Below are 21,081 nucleotides of genomic sequence, written 5' to 3'. Positions count from 1 at the left end.
GAAACCTGCTGCAAATATTAAAATGAACATGAGAAAACATTTCAGAAATTCAAAGAATTCATACAGGGCCATAAGAAACTATAAAGGAATTGTTTATTATTAAAGATAATTATGAAATTCATAAGCATTAAAGCAGCAAGTTTAGCATGTGATCTTTAATTACTAGAATTACAGCTGCAGTTTATAATATGGTTCAGGTTTTGTGTTTGTTTTTACCAATAAAGAACAAAGCACTTTAGAAGCATAAGATCTGAATACAGGCTTATATTCAGTGCTCATCATAATAGGGTCATTTCTTTGAATCATCACTGATGTGGGTATCATTCGCAAGGCCACCATCTATAGCTTATCCCTTCTGAAAAGATTATGCTGGAGTCTGGCAATTCAGATAAAATTTTTGATGTCTGATGATATTTCACCAAATGACCTGGCATTCAGATATATCAAGGATGTAAAGATGTGATACTAACCCACTAGATAGCTACAAACAACATCAGAAAGTTAGGATCACTGTTCAAATTTCTATCATGCAAGTCTTAATTACTACCAAACAACTTGTCTAACAGTGAAATTTTACTTTTAAATTTCTTATTCCTTCTGATTTCTTTTTATTGTTGGATGTTTATGAAATCAATCTTTTTTCATATTTTAAAATCTATTTGAAATGTTTATAAATATCTCTGACTATCAAAAGCTTTTGTCTGCCACCAAGCCACAAAGGCAATCAGGGTGTTCCAGGGGTGGGGCCTCAGAATATGCTGCCTGAGGCCTACTAAAGCTTGAAGACTATTTCATCAAGTGAAGCCCTCTGCATCCAAGGATAGTAAGTGGGGGAAGGGGCTACAGGCTGTGACTCCAGGCTGGATCCAGAATGATGAGGTACAATATATACATTTGATGTATTTTCGCTTTATTCTTCTTTCATTAAGACTGTCTCATTTCCTGCCCTTAAATTTCATTCTATGTCTATCAATCCACTGTTTTTAATTTCATTTGTAGTATTCTTCACACTTCTGTTTTTACATTATTCAGAAATTCAAACATTGCTTTTGCAATACTCTAGATCATGAATCAGAAGAAATGGTAGGTGGCCATTAAGGCTGCTGCTCAATTCATCGGCATTATAGCCAATTGAAGTGTAATTTCTTTGCATTATTTCCATATCCTTCGATTCCTTTAATATCCAGAAATCTATTGATCTCTGTTTTGAATGAACTCAATAACTGAGCCTCTGATGCCCTCTGGCATAGAGAATTCCAAAGATACTCCACATTCTTTGTGAAGAACTTTTTCTCCTCATCGAAGTCCTAAACGGCCTAGCCTTTATTTGGAGACTGACCCCCTGGTTGTAGACTCCTCAGCCAGGGGGAACATCCTCCCTGCATCCACTCTGTTGAGCCCTATAAGAATTTTGTAAGTTTCAATGAGATCTCTCATCCTTCAAACACTAGTGAACGCAGGGGTAGTCTATTCAATCTCTCCTCATACAACAAATACACCATCCCTTTGAAAGTCAATCTCCTACTAATTCTGTTCTGTGCATCAAAAGGGATGACTTCACATTTTTCCACATTACAATAAAACTCTGAAAACTGGTACACTCATGACTTTGGCAGTGCCAGACAACTAGACTTTCCAGGCTATTGGATATTATTCCTATCAATAACCCAACACACCTTTAATTCACATTTTTAGATATTACACTATATTATAATAAATTTTCCAATGAACCCACTGCTTAAAAAGAACATGGAATTGGGGCCCTGGCGAGTTTAAGGGGAGCATGGGAAATAGGACCCCAGCAAGCTTCAAGGGAGTGCGGGAACAGGGGCCCTAGAGAGCTTCAAGGTAGCGCAGCAAATATTGGCTGATGTGTCAGATGCCAAACCATCTGGATTCCCAAACAGATTATTAGAAGTTATACTGTAAATTGTAGCTGCCATGTTCTTGCTCGTTCAGCTTGCTTGTAGTTCCTTGAAGCCTCTTTACATCCTTTTCACTACTCATGATCCCACTAAGTTTTTTTATATCAGTTATGTACATTTAAAACAGCAAAGATACAGCAGAATGTAGATCAGTTACAGATATGGGTGGAGAAACGGCAGACGGAGATTAATCCGTGCAAGTGTGAGGTGTTGCACTTTGGGAAGTCTAATGTAAGGGGAAAGTTGAAAGTTAATGAAAGAACCCTTAGCAGCATTGATGTACAGAGGGGTCTTAGGGTCCAAGTCCACAGCTCACTGAAAGTGGCCACAAAAGTACATAAGGTGGTAAAGAAGGCATATGACATGCTTGCCTTCATTGGTTGGGGCACTGAGTGTAAGAGTCAGGAAGTCATGGTGCAGCCATATAAAGCTTTGATTAGGCCGCACTTGGGAGTATTGTGTGTAATTCTTGGTCACCTCATTACAGGGAGGATGTGGAGGCTTTGGAAAGGGTACAGAAGAAGTTTACCAGGATGCTGGCAGGATTTGAGGGTATGAGCCATTAGGGGAGGTTGGACAAACTTGGGCTGTTTTCTCTGGAGTGTCAGAGGCTGAGGGGAGACCTGATAGAAATTTATAAAATTATGAAAGGCATAGATTGGGTAGACAGTCAGAATCTGTTTCTCAGGGTAGAAATGTCAAGTACTAGAGAACATGTACTTAAGATAAGAGGGGGAAAGTTTAAAGGAGATGTGTGGAGCAATTTTTTTTTTACATACAGTAGGTGCATGGAACAGGCTGCCAGGGTGGTGGTGGAAGCAAATATGATAGTGGAGTTTAAGAGGCTGTAAGATAGACACATGAATATGCAGGGCATGGAGGGATATGGATCACGTACAGGCAGAAGAGATTTAGTTTAATTCAGTATCGTTCAGCGCAGACGTTGTGGGCTGAAGGGCCTGTTCTGTGTTGTACTGTTCTATGTTCAAGTGAGTTAACACTAACTTTGAAACACAACTGCTTCCACACCCCTAATTCAAATGGTGTTGTTAATCATCACATTGTTTTTCACCTTTTACAAACTTACCTTTAAGACACAAGTATCATCGTGGCTCAAAAATGTATTGATGTTACTTAGATGGATTTTCACAATACACTAAATTTATTAATATATTTCTGTTACTTCCTCAAATATTTGTATTTGATGCACCTTTTCACCCCTACAAATGAGCACCATCAGCCCATAACTAACCCAGGACTTTGAAATTACAATTTTATTCTATGGCATCTTCATGTTAATCTCATTCGACTCCTCCTTTCTTGAACAAATGAGTTATATTGAAACAGGCTCCAGGTAGGTGCCTGGAATGCACTGCTAGGGGTGGTGGTGAAGGTAGATATGGAAGAGGTGCTTAAGAGGCTTTTAGATGGGCACATGAATGTGCAGAGAATGGAGCGATATGGACCATGTGCAGGCATAAATGTAATTAAGCATCATTAGCTTAATTAGTTCATCACAACATCGTGCGTGGGCTGAAGGGCCTGTTCCTGTGCTGTCTGTTTTATGTTCTATGAAACCCATCTGAAACATGAAACGTCTATTTTTGCAGGACAAAGCCTGCTCAGCCCATTACTGCTTATGCCTTTTTCTCAGACAAATCAACCTCACAGTCTAAGAAAGATTAAACTTAATTTTATCTGAATTTTTATCTCTTCATTGATGTGACAGTAACAAATGTGGAAAACTGAGTTTTACAGATATTATTCAGTAATTTCTATACCCAAAAGTGAAAAGTCTACTTTGACATTCAAGCTCAAAAATTCTTCCACTGAACATAGATGCATCTTTAAGCTTAATAAAAATGGAAATAATTGTGTACCTTTATTTAACTTCTGTGCTTTATGTCAAATCACCAACAAAAACAAAACTAGATAGGGAATATTACCTTCGATGGTAGTTGGTCTCCTTGACTTGAACCAATACCTGCAGTGTCAAAAGGGGTCTCAAGACAGTGTTTCACTGCTGGCTCCAAGATCACTTTAGTGAAACAACAATAAAGCTCCCAACAATGGTTAATTTTTAACAATAAGGGAAACATCAAACAGGACCCCAGACATGTGTATTGTAAAAAGTTGGTTTCACACATGTTTAAATTTATCATCTTGGTTTACTTAAGCAATATGAAATAATGTCAATGCAAAAATAGGGGGTTTTTTTGGGACAAAACACCAATTATCTTGACTTTTAGTCTAAAATAATAGATATTCAAATTTCTCTGTGTCAACAATAAAATGTAGATTTATCAAAAAGTGGCCCACTTTTAATAGATATTTTGAACAACACGAAAGCATGAGAAACAAAGTCTTCAATTTACCTGGGGTGACCAGTCCATGCAAGTAACAACACGATGTTTTGACCAGCGTTCATCAGAAAACTCTCTATTTAAAGAAAGTTTAGCTCCACCTTGGAGTTCTCTATTAGGGAACAAAATACAGTCAAAACTGTTGATTTTTTGATCATAAATAGCACTGTCACTACAGCTACAGTAACAGATTTAAATATTACCCTTCTTTTTCTTCTAAATCCTTGCCACTGTAGTCAAAAAACAAGTCTTTATGCTCTGCAAGAGCTCGTTCAATTATTCTGGTGCTGTGATCAAAGAATGTGAGGAATTCATCAGAGTGAATTATCTGCTGTTTTTCTTCTTCTGTAAGTTCACGAGGTACACCTATAAAATGAGGTAAACAAAGCTTTTTTTTAAACCTCAGGTCCTCATAATTGTTTTTGTCATTTAATTAGGAAAACTATTTAGCATCTTAACCTTACCAAAATTAAAATCCTATTTCATTTTAAGGTGTATCAAATCATCCATTATCGTCGCATTTAGGCATTTTGACCACAGATCTTGTGTTAGTTTTTGTTGCCGTTCCAAATTATGTGGCAAGAAATTCTTTGTTTAAAAAAAACCTGAATTTTCTTTAACAGAAGTCTCCATTTTCATAGTCAGGAAAAAACCTTAAAACCAGATGGCAGTTTTCCCTACCTGAACTGCATTAGTAAACTACATGGACTCTTATGATGATCCAGCAGCTTTGTGGTAATTAACTACTAAAGGCAAACTGCTTTTTAAAAAAAAATCAGATTATTCATGAGGTTAAATGCCCTAGCGGGTTTTAAATTTGGGTCTTGTTTGTTCACCCAGGTCTCTGAGTGATGAGCCCAGGAACTTAATCGCTGTGTGACTCCATACGAAACTAATTAGCTTATAATGCCCTGAAATATTTTCCTCTATGTAGTGGTGCAAAACAAGGATAAATCTTTGGAACCTGCAATGTAGTAGAAGTACACGGTGTGATACTGATGGGCAAGTGGAGTGGGGACGAAGGAAAAGGCAGGCAGGTAGACGCAAGAGAGTGGGTGGACAGATGGAGGGAGGTGGGCTCTCTCCCGCCCTCGCTCTGTCTTCTACCCTCCTCATTCTGTTTTTTTCTGTCCGCCCTCATCCACCATGATCTCACAGTCACAAACATGGAACATACATGAGCTTGCTTATCTACTGAATCCTGACGCACCCCCCCCCCACCCCCCCAAATATCCTTGCTCCTCTCAGTTTGCAATCTCTCTTTATGACAAAACCTATTCTTAACAGCTGTCAATGAACAAAGCTATCTGATAATGGGCGACATGGTCCTTGGCCAATGGCAGGGCAAAGGAAATTGGTGGTGGGGGATGCTACGATCTCAAGGCTGTAGGACTAGAAGAGGTTACCAAGGAGTTACAGCAATAAAGCTATTTTAAAATTGATTGACATCCCTAAAAATTAAAATTGTGAATGCCAAGGAAAGTTACGATTGGATTCAATTGCAAGTTTCATCTGATCTCTATTCCCATCTATATTCCCAAGTACTTCTGTATGTCCTTTCCAAGCTTACACAAAGAATTGCCTCCTGGACTGTAATGCAACTCAATGGCAACAATGGAAGCACACAAAATATGGATGGAAAGAAAAAGGAGGAACCGGGTAAGGAATGTTAAAACTCAAAAAGAATTGTTCAAATTTGATAAGAGCACAAAACGTTTCATGCAGCCTGTGTCAATGCAATATTGCACTGAAATGGAAATCTATAGAAGTTTTGCTAAAGCACAATTAAAATAGTTGTTAACCACAGAAACATATCTTTGCATAAAAAATGTTATAGAAAAGAACAACAAATATGATCTCAACTAATAAAAAAAGTCAAGTTAAGGAAAGATCAGAAGTAGACCAAGGAAGTACAAACTCAAAGGAAAACAATTTCAAATACATTTTCAACAAATAATCAGGGAATGATATGATCTCTCAGGAAATTATAAGTTGCTTTGTAAATAAAGGAACTAATCTATTGACGTTACTTAAATCCAATAAAATATCACATTGGGAGAGCAGATGACTATAAGGATTGGTTTCAATCTGAAAAATGGCCTTTACATAAATCCTGACATTGTTTTGTACAATTTCAAAATCTGCCTTCTGCCAGATGAATTTAAGAACTCCAAACCCAGCTAATGAATACTCATTATCTGCAACATTTTTGTTTGTCTGATCTGCCCACACTGAAATCCAAAATGTTTTGGTACACAATGGTAGACACAAATCAAGCTGAAACCATCCTCTCCATTACATCTGTAGCTTAGAAGGTTACCACGAGAAAGGTAGGAAAAGATCATCCTCTCCCCACCCCACACCATCATGCCCTGAAGTGTTATGGGCCTGGTTTTTATAGGCACTAGACTACCTGATCAGCCACAGGACTGACCAAGTTCCTAATTGGCCTTGACCCCAAAAGTAAAATGGAGAAAGCAAGTATTAATATGAACCATTCAACCATCTAACAGAACACTACAATTTTGTACAATTTAAAGAATAAACAGTTGCTACACAAGATCTAAAAGTAAATGCCATGATGTGAGGGTAAACTTGAAGCAAATAATATTCTTTCATAATTGATAGTCAAGTAGTTTTTGTGTAAAATATTTACTATTATCAACAGACAGCACATGCATCATCACTGTTAGCTAAGAAGTGTTAGTTGACTGAGCATCCAAAGTATTTGAAAACAGATTTCACTTTTAAACAACTCTTCAAAATAATTTTCACCCCAAAATACCTTCTTTATCTTCTTCTTTTTGTACTTGTACTGGTTCTGGTTCAACTACTTGCTTGGGTACAATTTCTTCCTCCTCCTCTTCTGTTGAAACATAACAATCATGAAACTCAATACTGTAGCCCTTCAGACATCCTGATACACCTCATCTCCCATTACCTTGTTTTGATATTGTCCTGAAGTTTTCATATTAAATGTGGCTTTTCTGAAGTTAATATCATGTAAATTTTGATTACCTCAAGAAATATTGCTGAGATTATTAAAAGTGGAGAAAGGTAAATTATATTGCAACTGTCTGAAGAGCCACATCATTACTCATAATCTTCAGGCCATCAATGTCAAGGCAATAAACTGTCTAATAGCTTCATTCTATCTTGAAAATGGCATGACAATCACTTCATTTGACGTTTCTATTGTCAGATGTACTGACATTTAACAGCTTTTTATCTTGTTCACAGCTTATTAGCTGTAACTCAAATAGATCTGAAAATTGGGAAAAAGTATGTTTCACCATACACTTGAACTCCATTTAAGATTCATCAAAGAAGCAAATCCCAATATGTTCTAAATCTTTTTGAAGAAGTATAATACTGTAAGTTAAAAAAACTTCAGTATTTCAAAAATGGCTTTTGAACTTCTATTTTTATAACATCTATAAAATGAGACACGGACATAAGTTATCACTGCAGTATCATAAACCAATACAAGTAGGAAAGTAATACAGATAAGAGGAGAGAGAAAAAAGAAAATTGACACAGAAGAAAAATATGTTAGCCTTTAATGGTGACCCTAAGTAATACACCAAACACATTGACAATCCTTGTCCTTCCAGAATCTGAATCAGATTTATTATCACGGACTTAGATTACGTGAAATTTGTTGTTTTGCGCCAACAGTACCATGCAAAAACATAGAATTACAAAAATAAGTAAATGGTGTGAAAGAAAGGAATAACAAAGTAGTATTCATGGACAATTCAGGAATCTGATGACAGAGAGGAAGAAGCTGCTTCTGAATCATGGAGTGTTGGTCCTCAGGCTCCTGTACCTCCTCCCCAAAGGTAGTAATGAGAAGAGGGCATCTCCCAGATGGTGAGGGTTCTTAGTGATCGATGCCACCTTCTTGATGCATTGCCTCTTGAAGATGTCCTCAATGATGGGGAGGGTTGTGCCCGTAAAGGAGATGGCTCCAGTCAGTTCAGTATTGGAATAGCAGCACTTATTGCCAGGTTATGCTTTATTTAACAATATTTTAACAAGTCAACAAATGAAGGGAACGCTTCAAGAATTCTACACACAGTGCAATATACAGCTGACCCATGTGTTATGGCCATTTGGGTAACAAAAATTTGCCCTGACAGAATTCACAAATTACTAGCCAAAAATTTGAGATACAGAATAAAATTCAGTCTCATGCAATTTATGTTGAAAAAAATATAAAACAAACACAACATTTATTTTTTTATATCAATTCATGTTTCTTGACACGTGCAGATGACACAGCTTCACATTGAGCAAAATCATGACGTTTTCTAAGAACACAGCCCCCTCCCCCACCAACCCCGTAACACGGGGGGGTTGCCTGTATTTTGATAAGGACCAACTGACAGAGCAAAGAACTTGCAGTTGTGTGGTATCTTTCAGAACCTCAAGATCCCCTTTATACTGCTTTACCTAATGCCTTAAAACCTTTTATATCCAAATCAACAAGCAGAAAGAGTTTTGTCTTTCAGTCAGGACATTGAACCATCACCTCTCTCAATGATTAATGTACACTAAAGTTTAAACACATGATAATGTTTGATGTTTTAAACTATATCCTTCTGACCATACTCAGAATTGCTATCTAGTTGTTGCTTACGATTATTTGCCATATATTGTGATTAAGCCACATGACCTAGTTCTGATATATAGTTTCCCACTGAAAATAGATGCTGTATAATCTTGAATGTTGTTGAACAAATGGGGTAGCTTTTACTCTTTATAAAAGTGTTCCAGGATTCAACTTGCCCTTAAAAAAAATAATTTTATCACTAACAAAGAGACCTTCAAGTAGAGTTTTCCTTCAGAACATAAATGTGTTCAGGAGCCAATGTTCTGAAAAGAACATGGTTGTCTGATGCCAAGAAATCATGCTACTGGTTGATAGTACAAATTCTAGTGTTATTAGAAAAGGAAGTAAATAAGTCACTTTAAAGTTTCAAAAATTGAAGAAGAAACCATAGTCAAATACAAGGCAAAAATCTGCATTGACTATCCCTAACTAAAACCATCTGCTTTCCTTCTCAAATTTCTGCACGGTTCTCTTAAGCAGACTCCATAGAATGACATAAAAGTATCCAATGCTGGAAGAGGTGAAAATCTGCCCTATTGCTGCCATTTCTTTGACCACTGCCACAGAAGTATCCCGTCCCACTGTTCAATTCTCTTGAGAGCTTGGTCTTACCAGAGGTCTTCAGTCAAACCCTGATTCCAATTCTGGGGTCCCAAGACCATTTTAGTGCAGCTCCTGCTTTGGTGTTGCAGGAATATTGGCTCTTAGCTGGCATTTGGCAAGCTCCAACTTCCTGCGGAAATCCACAGGACTCCTAGCAGCCAAGTCAAACCTCCGGACAAAATGCCTCGAGGCCTGCATTATAGCATGCAACTATTCAAATTTACTATGATCGTTAAGTTTGAAAGAATGAAATTTGAACCAAAAAGAAAGAATCCCTCTACCACTCATTTCTTAATTACTCCTTGTGTTATGCTGTTAAAGCAATGTTTATTGTCCAACCTTAGTTGCACTGAGAAGACATGGTGGCCCTTTATTGTGAAGTGCTGCAGTTCTTGTATTGATAACATTCTCACAATAGTAGTAAAGAATTCTAGGATTTGCAACTAGCTAAAATGAAGCTATGGTTCCATAAACCCAATTCTTAGATGCACAATTTGGAGACAAAAGTTTTCCCTTTGCTGCTTTTGTTCTCCTTGATCATGGAAATCATGGAATTGATTGTATTGTTGAAGCAGGCATGCAGAGTCACTGTTGGGCAATCTTGAAAAAAACATTTAACATTGTACTGACTAGGAAAAAGCAGGTCAAGTCCACATAGCCAAATTAAATCGTTATTAAAACTTTAGTTTTTATTTTTCCATCCTCTTTCTATTGCTTTAATTCATGAGGTTTAAATTTGAAAATCCACAATTTATACTTTTGTCTTAAAAAATCTCGTTCATTCAGCTTTTCTCATTGTTCCTACCTCCTAGCTTATGTCATAAAAGATTACCCTCTTAGCCAGGTCATATATATCAAAAAACAATGCATCTAGGTTTCCTGCACTTTGAGAAACTGAATACAAAAATTTCGGGAAGCTATTGGTTTGACAGGCTAGTTTATTTCCTGAGGGTTGCAAGCTATCCCACTGCATGTGATGAGCTGGTCAAAGAATGGGAACCAGCTGCCCAAATCAGGTCTCAGCAGCTAGTCCAGATGACTAGACAACAAAGAACAGATGGTACTACTGAGATTATGTTCTCCAGTACAAGGTGGCACTGGGATGGCACAAAATTTTCTGCCTGACTGCCTCCAATCACATTTTCTCCAACAGCAAGACTGTAATTACTGGCCCACCAGGGGAGTTAAAGGCAACCATTCAGGCTGAAGACTGAATAAAATACATCATGAAGGCTACAACAGCTGCCAGGCCACACTAACATAAATGTGTTTGTTATAAAGATTTTCATATCCTTACAACAAACACATTTATGCAGACAATAACAATGTAATTAAGCCCCCCAGAGCTTAGAAAAATAGTGGTGAAATGCACACTACGATATTAACGTTTGCTTTATAAAAATGATAATCGTATGTGTAAATTTAACAGTAAATAGGAATTGAATTTGCCTACTATTCTGACAAGTTTACAGAAATGGGTTAATAACATGAACAATTTCAATATCCTGCAGATATGCTCATACTTGCAACCAAATTGGAAAGTTAAAATCTTTCCTTTCAAGGGCTTCAATCAGCTGCAGAGGAAAACAGTAATCACTGCCTTTTGAGCAAGCACTGCTGCATTTGTCAGCCCTTTCTCTAAGAATGTAGCCAGAGCAATCAACCTGCCATCCATTCAGAAAGAAAAAACAATCTGAAAACACAGGGTATAATACACCTGCCAGAGAAAATGGCCATTTCAGGAGAAGCTAGTGATCTGCATGACCCCACTGAGGAGGCGGTGGTGCACAGGGGAAGAAATGCTTAAAAAGAATTCACAGTGATTCCGATCTCTCACACACTGACACTTCCGTACAAAGTGTGCCAATTATAGCTTTTGTGCTACTTAAAAATGAAAGCTTTTTTTCAAAAAATAATCACACTGAGACACAGAAGACGCACATCCTTTCACAGAAATCACTTATACACTGAACAATCTATTAATCTGAAAGCAGTCTGTCATAGTAGGGGTCCAACGCTGTTCAAGCACAAAACTAGAAACGCGACACCCAAAATTGAAATAATCTCTGCAGGTGTGCTTGCCACCCCATGTCACTTTGTTGACAGTTTTACATACAATCAAAGCCAAAACCTTAACATTAAATAATTTTAACATGAACATGACCAGAAGCTCTATACTATAATAACTATATTTTACATCACATGGAATCATCTTAAAGCAAATAGTGGAAATACAGCTGCATTCATTGAAAAATAATATATATACACAGAGACAGAATGATTACCTTAAGTCTTACTTAACCCTATAATTCCATGGTAATATATTGGTACCTCTGTTGAAAATGACCAGTGTCACTTCAAATTTTCTGCACACATCACCATAAAATATCTGTTTCTAATAACAGAGTACATATTTGAAATGACATAAGATGAAACCAATTTTGCCTATGAAATTAATGTGAGAGAGAAAGTTACTTTATTATAATAAGAGATCTGAGAGGACAACAACCATAAAACGGAAGAACATATAACTATCAACGAACTATCAACTAACAACCAAAAAGATATCTTCTGTGGTGCACTTTGTACACAGTAAAGTTGCTTACTGAAAGTCTAAAAAAAAACTACAGATGCTGTAAATCTGAAATAAAAATTGAAAATGCTGGAAAAACTCAGCATGCCTCAACAGCACCTGTGGAAAGAACAGAGATATCGTTTCAGGTCAGAGGCACCTTTGGGGGTTTACAGCATTTTCTGTTTTTATTACAATTTTGCTTGTCTTTGGTAACTTGACACCAGCTACATATATGAAATACTAACTACTATGGCACAGGGAATTCGAAAACACATTAGGCCACTTTCATTGAACATTTTAGCCAGGACTTTGACAAGATCCCTTGTGGCAGACTAGTCTGGAAGGTCAAATCGCATGGGATCCTGGGGGAGATAGTAGATTGGATTCATAATCGGCTCAGTGGTAGGAAGCAGAGGGTGATGGCTGAAAGTTGTTTCTCAGACTGGAGGCCCATGTCTAGTGGTGTGCCACAGGGGTCGGTGCTGGAACCTTTGTTGTTCGTAATTTATATAAATGATTTTGATGTGAATGTACAAGTGACAGTAAGTTTGTAGCAGATATTATAATAGGTGGTGGTGTAGAAGGTTATGAAAAATTACAAGGAGGGGCTCTTGATCAGCTAGGTATGTGGACTGAGGATTGGCAAGTGGCTTTCAATCCAGATAAATGTAAGGTATTGCATTTTGGGAGATCAAATCAGGGTAGGACATACAGAAAATGGTATGGCCCTGGGGAGTATTATGGAACAGAGGGAGCTAGGAGTGCAAGTGCATAGTTCGCCGAAAGTGGTATCCCATGTAGATAGGGTGGTGAAGAAGGTGTTTGGCACGCTGGCCTTCATCAATCAGGGCATTGAGTATATGAGTTGGGAAGTTACGTTGCAGTTTATATAAGACATTGGTGAGGCTGCACTTGGGAGTATTGTGTATAGTATTGGTGACCATGTTATGGGAAAGATGTTATTAAACTAGGAGTGCAGAAAAGATTTACCAGGATGTTGCCGGGACTTGGAAGCCTGAGTTACAAGGAGAGGTTGCACAGATTAGGAGTCTATTCCCTGTAACGTAGGAGATTGAGGGGTGACCTGATAGAGATATATCATGAGGGTGAAAGCACATAGTCTTTTTCGCAAGGAGGGGGTGCTAAAAATAAGAGGGCATAGGATTAAGATCAGAGACGAGAGATTTAACAGGGACATCAGGGGCAGCTTCACACAAAGGGTGGTGTGTATTTGGAATGAGCTGCCAGAAATAGTGGTTGAGGCAGGCACATTAGCAACATTTAAAAGCCATTTAGATAAGTACATAGACAGGAGAGGTTAAGAGAGCTATGGGCCAAACGCAGGCAGATGGTACTAACGTGCTGGGTAACACAGTCAGCATGGACGAGTTCGGCCAAAGGGCCTGTTTCCATGCTGTATGACTCTATGATGTTAATCCAGAATAGGAAGCAGATTACAGGGGACCAAAACAATACCGAACACGACAAGAGGGCTGGGAGATTTTAACTTTCAAGCTTTATCACCAGTCAACAAACAATCTGCTGGAGGAACTCAGCTGGTCGAGCAAAATCTGAGAGAGGAAAGGAATTATCAACATTTCAGGTTGAAACCCTACATCAGGACAGAGTGGAGAGGCGAGATGGCCGGTATAAAGAGAAGGGGAGTGGTGAGAAAGGAGTCTGAGGTGATTGGTGGGTTGAGGAGGGGTGTAAGGTGACAGGCAGGGTGTGCCAGGTAGGGGAGGGGAGCAGGCGTGGAGATGGGAGACAGTGGCAGATGAATGATAGATGGAGGCAGACAAAGAGAGAATAGAGGAAAAAAAGATGGAGCAAGGTGGGGGGGAGGGAAGTATGAAGAGTGGAATGGCACTAGGAGGGAGACAAAGATGGGTGAAGTGGGCCTGGTGGGGGTATGAGGGAAAGGGGGCAAAAATGGAAGGACCAGAGGAGGATCGGAAGGGGGGGGGGGGGAAGGAGATAAAAACAACTCACTGGAGGGGAGGGTTTCCTAAAATTGGAAAACACAATATTCATGCCATTGGGCTGTAGACTACCCAGGCAGAATATGAGGTGTTGTTCCTCCAGTTTGCGTTGGGCCTTATCCTGGCAGTAAAGAAGGCCGAGGATGCACAGGTCTGTTTAAGTATGGGAAGGAGAAATGAAATGGCATGCAACGGAGTTCGGGAGAGAAGACGCAGCTGGTGATGGGATCTCGTTGCAACTGGCAGAAATGACAAAAGGTGATATGCTGGATGTGGAAGCTCATAGGCTTCCTCTTTCCTGTCTCTCTTTGTCTGCCTCCATTTATCATGCACCTGCAACTGTCCCCCAATTCCACCCTGCTCCCCTCCCCTACCTGGCACAACCTACCTGTCATCTTACATCCCTCCTCAGTCCACCTCATGAAAAGTTAATACTAGGCAACTATAAAGGAAATAATGCTCACTCTCCCCCCCAAAAAAAACAAGCCAGACTACCCCAAATAAATCAGTAATTATATCTCCAAGATATTCATGGTTAAAAGTATGGAGATAGAAGGCTCCTTAAGAATTTAAAAATTCACCTAAAATTTCTCGTTTCCTTAAAAACCAGACCTTTTAAAAGACACAAATTATCTTCTCTAATTACTGAGGTCTGCAATCTACCAACCGAAAACCAGTAAGTTAAGATTCCTCTTCTAAATGTTCACCAGGATACTAAAGGGTCCAGCATGCTCATGTGCCTGGTTTGATATTTTCCCTTTTAATTTTTTTATTCAGTTTAGTTGTGTTTTCTGGAATTTGATCATTATTTGGCAAAACTTAGTGATTTTATTTTTAAAAATCATTACACAAATAAATCAAATTTTGAATTCTATAATAAATTGCAACTAAATTAGTCAAAGGCAATAAATAATATCCACATATTCAACATAATTTATTGCTCCCCATATTTTAACTAATCTGTCCCTGCCACCCCTCGGAGTTACCCAGCCACTTACTTCACTGACAAGTGTGTTCTTGTCGCCAAACAAATGCAATTGGTCAGTAGTCTCCACAATATTCATGTTTTAAAAGCCACAAAATAAAATCCATGATTAATATTATGAGATATATTGTCAGAAGTTTTACTGGTGTTAAAAGAAAACTAAATGAATTTCAGTATATTTTGGGGAGTATTTTCAGTAATCACTATACATATGCAAATTTTGTGCTATCGACTGAAATAATTCTATTTCACTTTTTAAATGTAATTCCATCCTTTTTAGTTTTGTTATCGAATGCCTTGACATATTCCACTTTCCAGCTTCTAATCTCAGACACAGATGCTTAATTTCAGGATCATGCAGACAGCCAATTTTTGACTTCCATTTGGTACATTGAATATCAAATTAAAACATTTATTACAAGACAGCAAATATTCAAAATCTGTTTGTAGTGAGCTTTCAATAATTAACTATGCTAATTTGTTCAACACCAATATTGGTTACTCCTGAACATTCACAATTTCAGTCTGTTGCACAGGGACGTACCTGAGAATACCAGTTTGCAGGAGTTAAAGAAAAGTATTTCCTTTTCTGAAATAATAACATACTTTACAAATTTAGAGTACAAGAGGGCAGCTACCATCAAAGCAGTTTTGTGCTATATTGTCATTTTCTAAAATAAAATGCGACTTGCTTTTAGATTTACTGCGGTTTGGCTTTCATCAATAGATTTCACTCCAAAAGACTTTACAATAAAGACTCTGTACTGAAGTAGCAGTTACTGCAAAAGTGACAAACTATCATCAATGAACACTGAACACGAGGTTAATGAACCACTGAGTTTTAACTCTGTCTTAACATCAAAATTGTGATGTATTTCATTGAGGTGGAAAGAAAAGCATGGCTGTATATTAGGGTGCATCTAGCAATAACCAGGAGCAAAGTTACAGTTGTCTAGATGTGTTTCTATGGAGTGGGTTAATCAAAGTTAAATCATCTGTGAAATAGTTGTGTTTTGTTAACTTAGAACTCCCTGTGCCCTTCTAGGCATAAGGCATTTGCCTCGATTTATTTCCTACAATCACAACACAATCAAACATACATATTTTTGCAGCATTAAATGATTTTAACTGAGAAATTAATTCTGAATGCAATTTTAAATCATAAATGAAAATTCATTACTGAAAAGAACATCTTTTAGCTTACGTGTGTAAGCTTGTAATGTTTGTAATGCATTTGCTACATTCAGGAAGCTCTGGGTTATAGCTCCAAGACTTTGCATAATTGACATTTCAGAATCAGAATTATTATCACTGACATATGATGTGAAATTTGTTTTTTGTGGTAGCAGTACAGTGCAAACACATAAAAATCTATAAATTACAAAAATAAATAGTGCAAAACAAAAGGAATAATGAGGTAGTGCTCATGGGTTCATGGATCATTCAGAAATCTGATGGAGGGGAAGAAGCTGTTCCTGAATCATTGAGTTTGAGTCTTCAGCCTGCTGTGTGTACCTCCTCCGTGATGGTAACGAGAAAGGGGCATGTTCCGGGTGGTGAGGGTCCTTAATGATGGATGCCGCCACCTTGAGGTACTGCCTCTTGAAGACGTCCTCAATGGTGGGGAGGGTTGTGCCCATATTGGAGCTGGCCGAGGCTATAACCCTTTTGCGATCCTGTGCATTGGAGGCTCCATTCCAGGCTGCGATGCAACCAGTCAGAATGCTCTCCACCGTACATCTACTGAAATTTGTAAGAGACTTTGGTAACATACCAAATCTCTTCGAGCTCCTTCTTCATGATTGCATCAATGTGTTGGGCACAGGATAGATCCTCTGAGATGTTGACACCCAGGAACTTGAAGCTGCTCACCCTTTTCTACTGCTGACCCTTCAATGAAGACTGGTGTGTGTTCTTCTGACTTCCCCTTCCTGAAGTCCACAATCAGTCCCTTAGTCTTGCTGACATTGAGTGCGAGGTTGTCGTTACGACATCACTCAACCAGCCAATCTATCTCAATCCTGTAAACCTCCTCAACATCATCTGAGATTCTACCAACAATCGTGGTTTCATTGGCAAATTTATAGATGATGTTTGAGCTGTGCTTAGCCACAGTCATGAGCGTAGAGAGAGTAGAGCAGTGGACTAAGCACGCATCCTTGAGGTGCGCCTGTGTTGATAGTCAGCGAGGAGGAGATATTATTGCCGATCCGCACTTACTGTGGTCTCCCCATAAGGAAGTCGAGGATCCAGTTGCAGATGGAGGTACAGAGGCCCAGGTTTTGAAGCTTGGTTACTAGTACTGAAGGAATGATGGTGCTGAACGTCGAGCTGTAATTGATAAACAGCAGCCTGATGTATGTCTTGTGGTTGTCTAGGTGCTCCAAAGCAGAGTGGAGAGCCAGTGAGATTGCGTATGCTGTAGACCTGTCATGGCGGTAGGCAAATTGCAGCGGGTCCAGGTCCTTACTCAGGCAGGAGTTAATTCTAGCCATAACCAACCTCTTGAAGCACTTCGTCAGGGTAGATGTGAGTGCTACCAGGCAATAGTCATTGAGGCAGCTCACCTTGCTCTTCTTGGGCACTGGAGTGATTGTTGCCCTTTTGAAGCATGTGGGTACCTCAGTGAGAGGTTGAAGATGTCCTTGAATACTCCAGCCAGTTGGTTGGCACAGGTTTTCAGTACCCAGCCAGGTACACCTTCAGGGCCTGACACCTTTTAGTGACATTTAGCATTGTTCTAATTATTTCAGGTGAACTTTAAATTGAGGGCCTATCTGTCTGCTTGGACAGTTCAAATGAACACTGAAAATCTTACAGCACTATTCATACTGATGTCCTGAACAACATATAGCTCTCAACCATCATCAGCATAAAACAAATCATATTGCCGTTCATCTCATTGTTCTTGATTACCCTCCACAGAAACCTGGTCTCACATCCACGCATGTAATAAATGACTAAACTTCAAAGCAAAATATGAAGTGCCATGCAGCATTTGACAGATACAAGGCTCTACATACTTGAAATATTCATGCTGGGATGCAGTCTCCCCAGTTCTGATAAAATGCAACTTCAATCACCTCACATTTCCAAGTGTCTTCTCAAGTATCTCCAAAGAACTCGTAGCAGATAATAAGTTCAGTTGTAAGAAGCTTGAGGAGGAAGGAAAGGCTCAATGATTTTGACAGTTCCACTTATATCAACTTTGTTCCAGAATGTTGTCACAAAGACAAATAGTGACCATACTGTGCCTTTATCTCACAGTCCATGGAGGTCTGCAAATATCAAATTTAGGCCTGGTCTTTCAGATTTGTGGTGGGTCCAATGTCTGGAGTTGTTCTTTTCTTTTGGGAACTATATGACAGTTTAGTACTTGAATCAGATTTGCAAAACCAGCAAAATCTTGCTGGCAGAACCATGGAAGGCAACTGCTTTTGGTTAGAACTGAGGCAGGTGGATAGAAAAATGAAGAGCACATGAGGTTCAAAGCATTAATCAACAGTGCACATTGAGGAGTCCCAATTATCAGCTAATTTGCAGTTTCTGTAGATAAATCCCCCTAATTACTGCAGTTAACAAGTACATTTCAAATTCAGGATTTGATTTTGTAACTTATGAATATGCAAACTAGGAATGTATATTTACAAATCAGCTTAGGAACTTGGAAAGATTAATGTCAATTAGCATCTAATGCATAGAAAAGAAGAAGAAACATTCTGGGAGGAAGAACAAGCAAATGCAAATACATGCTAGCCAGAGAAAATATAGTCACAAGCAAAGGTGCAACAACTTATGATTCAGAAGCACTTAACTTATAAAGTTTCAAGGCCAAGTTTATAAAATTGTTTGCAGCAAGTGTGGGAGTTCTAAATTTGTATGAATCAGAGCACCAAGTACAAAGATAAAGCAAATATTAAACCAATTTGCTATTAGGTGGTTAGGCTCAAATATTCATACAGTTTTGGGCAACTTATTCTAGGTGGGGGATGAAAGCCCAGACAATGTTCACCAAGATGATCATATGGTGAAGGTTTTGGTTTTATGAAGACACTGGAGGTAATGGGACCTTTTAATATCGCAGAGAAATTCAAGGCAAGATATGATAGAATGTTCAAAATTACAAAGAATTTTCATGATAAAAATATTTTAACAATTCAACAGATGGTCAATTAAGTTAGTAGAGGGTATATCTATATCAAAAGAAGGAAGATTGTTTATTTTTAGGAAGGATTTTTAAGAAATGCATAAATTAAATCAGATAGTTCCCCGGTGTAGGCATGGGAATTGCAAAGCACAATTAGTCCAAGACCATTGCCAAAATACGAGCAGTATGCCATCTTTATGCTACTTACAGATGAGAACAAATGTTGCATTTTTGTGTTGACTTTGTCTCCAACATCAGGAGATGATCCACACTCATAAGTATCCTGCCTCTCATAAAGGAGGGGATCAGTGTGGCTGAGACATGCACTGAAAGTCACATGGAGAACCTGAGCTGAAAATACTGAAGGATGGAACAAAATGGGAAGAAGCAGGCCCTATGATCATTGGATACTGAATAAGAGTCCTTGGATGACAAGTGAGAAAGGAGGAGAGATCACCTGAATTGTTACTTTGCTCAATAGCTTTGACTTTCTTCCAAACCTGCATCTTTCCCCTCACTTGAGCCTTTTCTTCCCGGCACTTGAGATAGCCTAAAGCCTTATCTGCAGCCCTATGTACTTGATCAGATATGACACCTGTCCAGCATAGATTACGTGGGGATCAGACAGAAATCTAGTCATCAGATCTGCCATGATCATAGCAGAGTGGGCTTGAGGGAGCATATGGTCTGCAACTGTTTCTATTTCATGTTCATTTATTTGCTTCACCACATCAGCACACATTCAGCATTGTTGCAAGCCTCAAATCCAAATTTCATATCTTGTACACACTGCTAGCTATTCAATCATAATGGCCAGATAACCCAAACAGACTGAACAACACTCAAATTCCCAAAATCTTCAATAACATGTTGATGTTAGATAGCAGAGCACAACTAGAGGCAGGAGAAGAAGTAGGATGGCTGCACCTGTCCTGATCTCCATGGAGAAAATGGTGCTAGCAATTGCTCAAGCTATAGCTTGTGCCAGGACTGAATCAAATGAAGATGATGATACTATCAAATGCAATCCTTTTTTCATGTCCCTCCTTTTACTCATGTTCCACTTCCTACAAATTCCACAATTTTTTTGAGCTACAAGCTGCAGGTGGTGTAAGAAAACACATCTTCACACACACCCTACCTCGTACCTGACCACAATCTTGTTGTAAATGCATTGCAACAGCTTGGCTTGAGCTCTGGAGTGCATGTCTTCAGTACTACTGCCTAGATGTTTTAACCTAGATGGTCCTAAAACCTTTTGGAATAGCCAATGGGGAGTCTTTTGGTGGTGCTACATGGAGTAGGTCGTATCTTGGCTTTGCTCCACTTACCTTTTAACTCCTTATGCACCACCCTTTACTAAGACTTTTATAATACTTTTACAAGATTGATTTTGACTTCTAAGTGTCGGAACCAATACCAGAGCTAAGACTGAAGCTGGTAGCAAGGGTAACGGAGACCCTCAACTCACTTTGGAAGCTATCTCTAAACTGGATAAAAAGCTTGACCAGAGATTTGCCACTTTGGAAACACTGTTAAAAGATATGGAAGACAGACAGACCACACTCATACAGGAGAGTGCTAAACAACAGCAATTAATTGCTGAACTGGATCAAGCTGGTAAAGAGAGAGATCGCAGGCTGGACTTACTGGAAAAAGATTTAATGGTGACCAAACAAAGACTGGAACAGCAAAGACAGAGGATTATTGACTTAGAAAGCTGCAGTCGGAGAAATAATGTGAGGATTATCGGCCTCTCCAAGAACGTTGAATCTGGTAATCCCACTGAATTCTATTCTAAACTTCTGAAGGATGTGTTTGGCCGTGAAGTTTTTTCTACAAGCCTTATACTTGATCATGCCCACCGAGCGTTAAGACCAAAACCT

At 38.7% G+C, this 21,081-nt stretch overlaps 1 protein-coding gene across 6 annotated transcripts in view; it reads right to left on the bottom strand.

Annotated features, from left to right (window-relative positions):
• The window catches only part of LOC127576716 (cytoplasmic dynein 1 intermediate chain 2-like), a 94,788-nt gene that overhangs the window by 19,688 nt on the left and 54,019 nt on the right, over nt 1–21,081 (bottom strand). For all 6 annotated transcript variants that reach the window (XM_052027409.1, XM_052027446.1, XM_052027404.1 and 3 more), the window contains 3 exons: nt 7,074–7,154; nt 4,492–4,654; nt 4,301–4,400 (listed from right to left, as the gene is read on the bottom strand). In XM_052027409.1, the coding sequence (XP_051883369.1) occupies nt 4,301–4,400; nt 4,492–4,654; nt 7,074–7,154 (344 nt within the window). The remainder of the gene's footprint in view (nt 1–4,300; nt 4,401–4,491; nt 4,655–7,073; nt 7,155–21,081) is intronic.

Source organism: Pristis pectinata, chromosome 1 (assembly GCF_009764475.1).
Source record: "Pristis pectinata isolate sPriPec2 chromosome 1, sPriPec2.1.pri, whole genome shotgun sequence".
Classification (NCBI taxonomy): Eukaryota; Metazoa; Chordata; class Chondrichthyes; order Rhinopristiformes; family Pristidae; genus Pristis; species Pristis pectinata.
The sequence above is the reverse complement of the archived record's forward strand: the minus strand, read 5'-3'. Positions and strand labels throughout refer to the sequence as shown.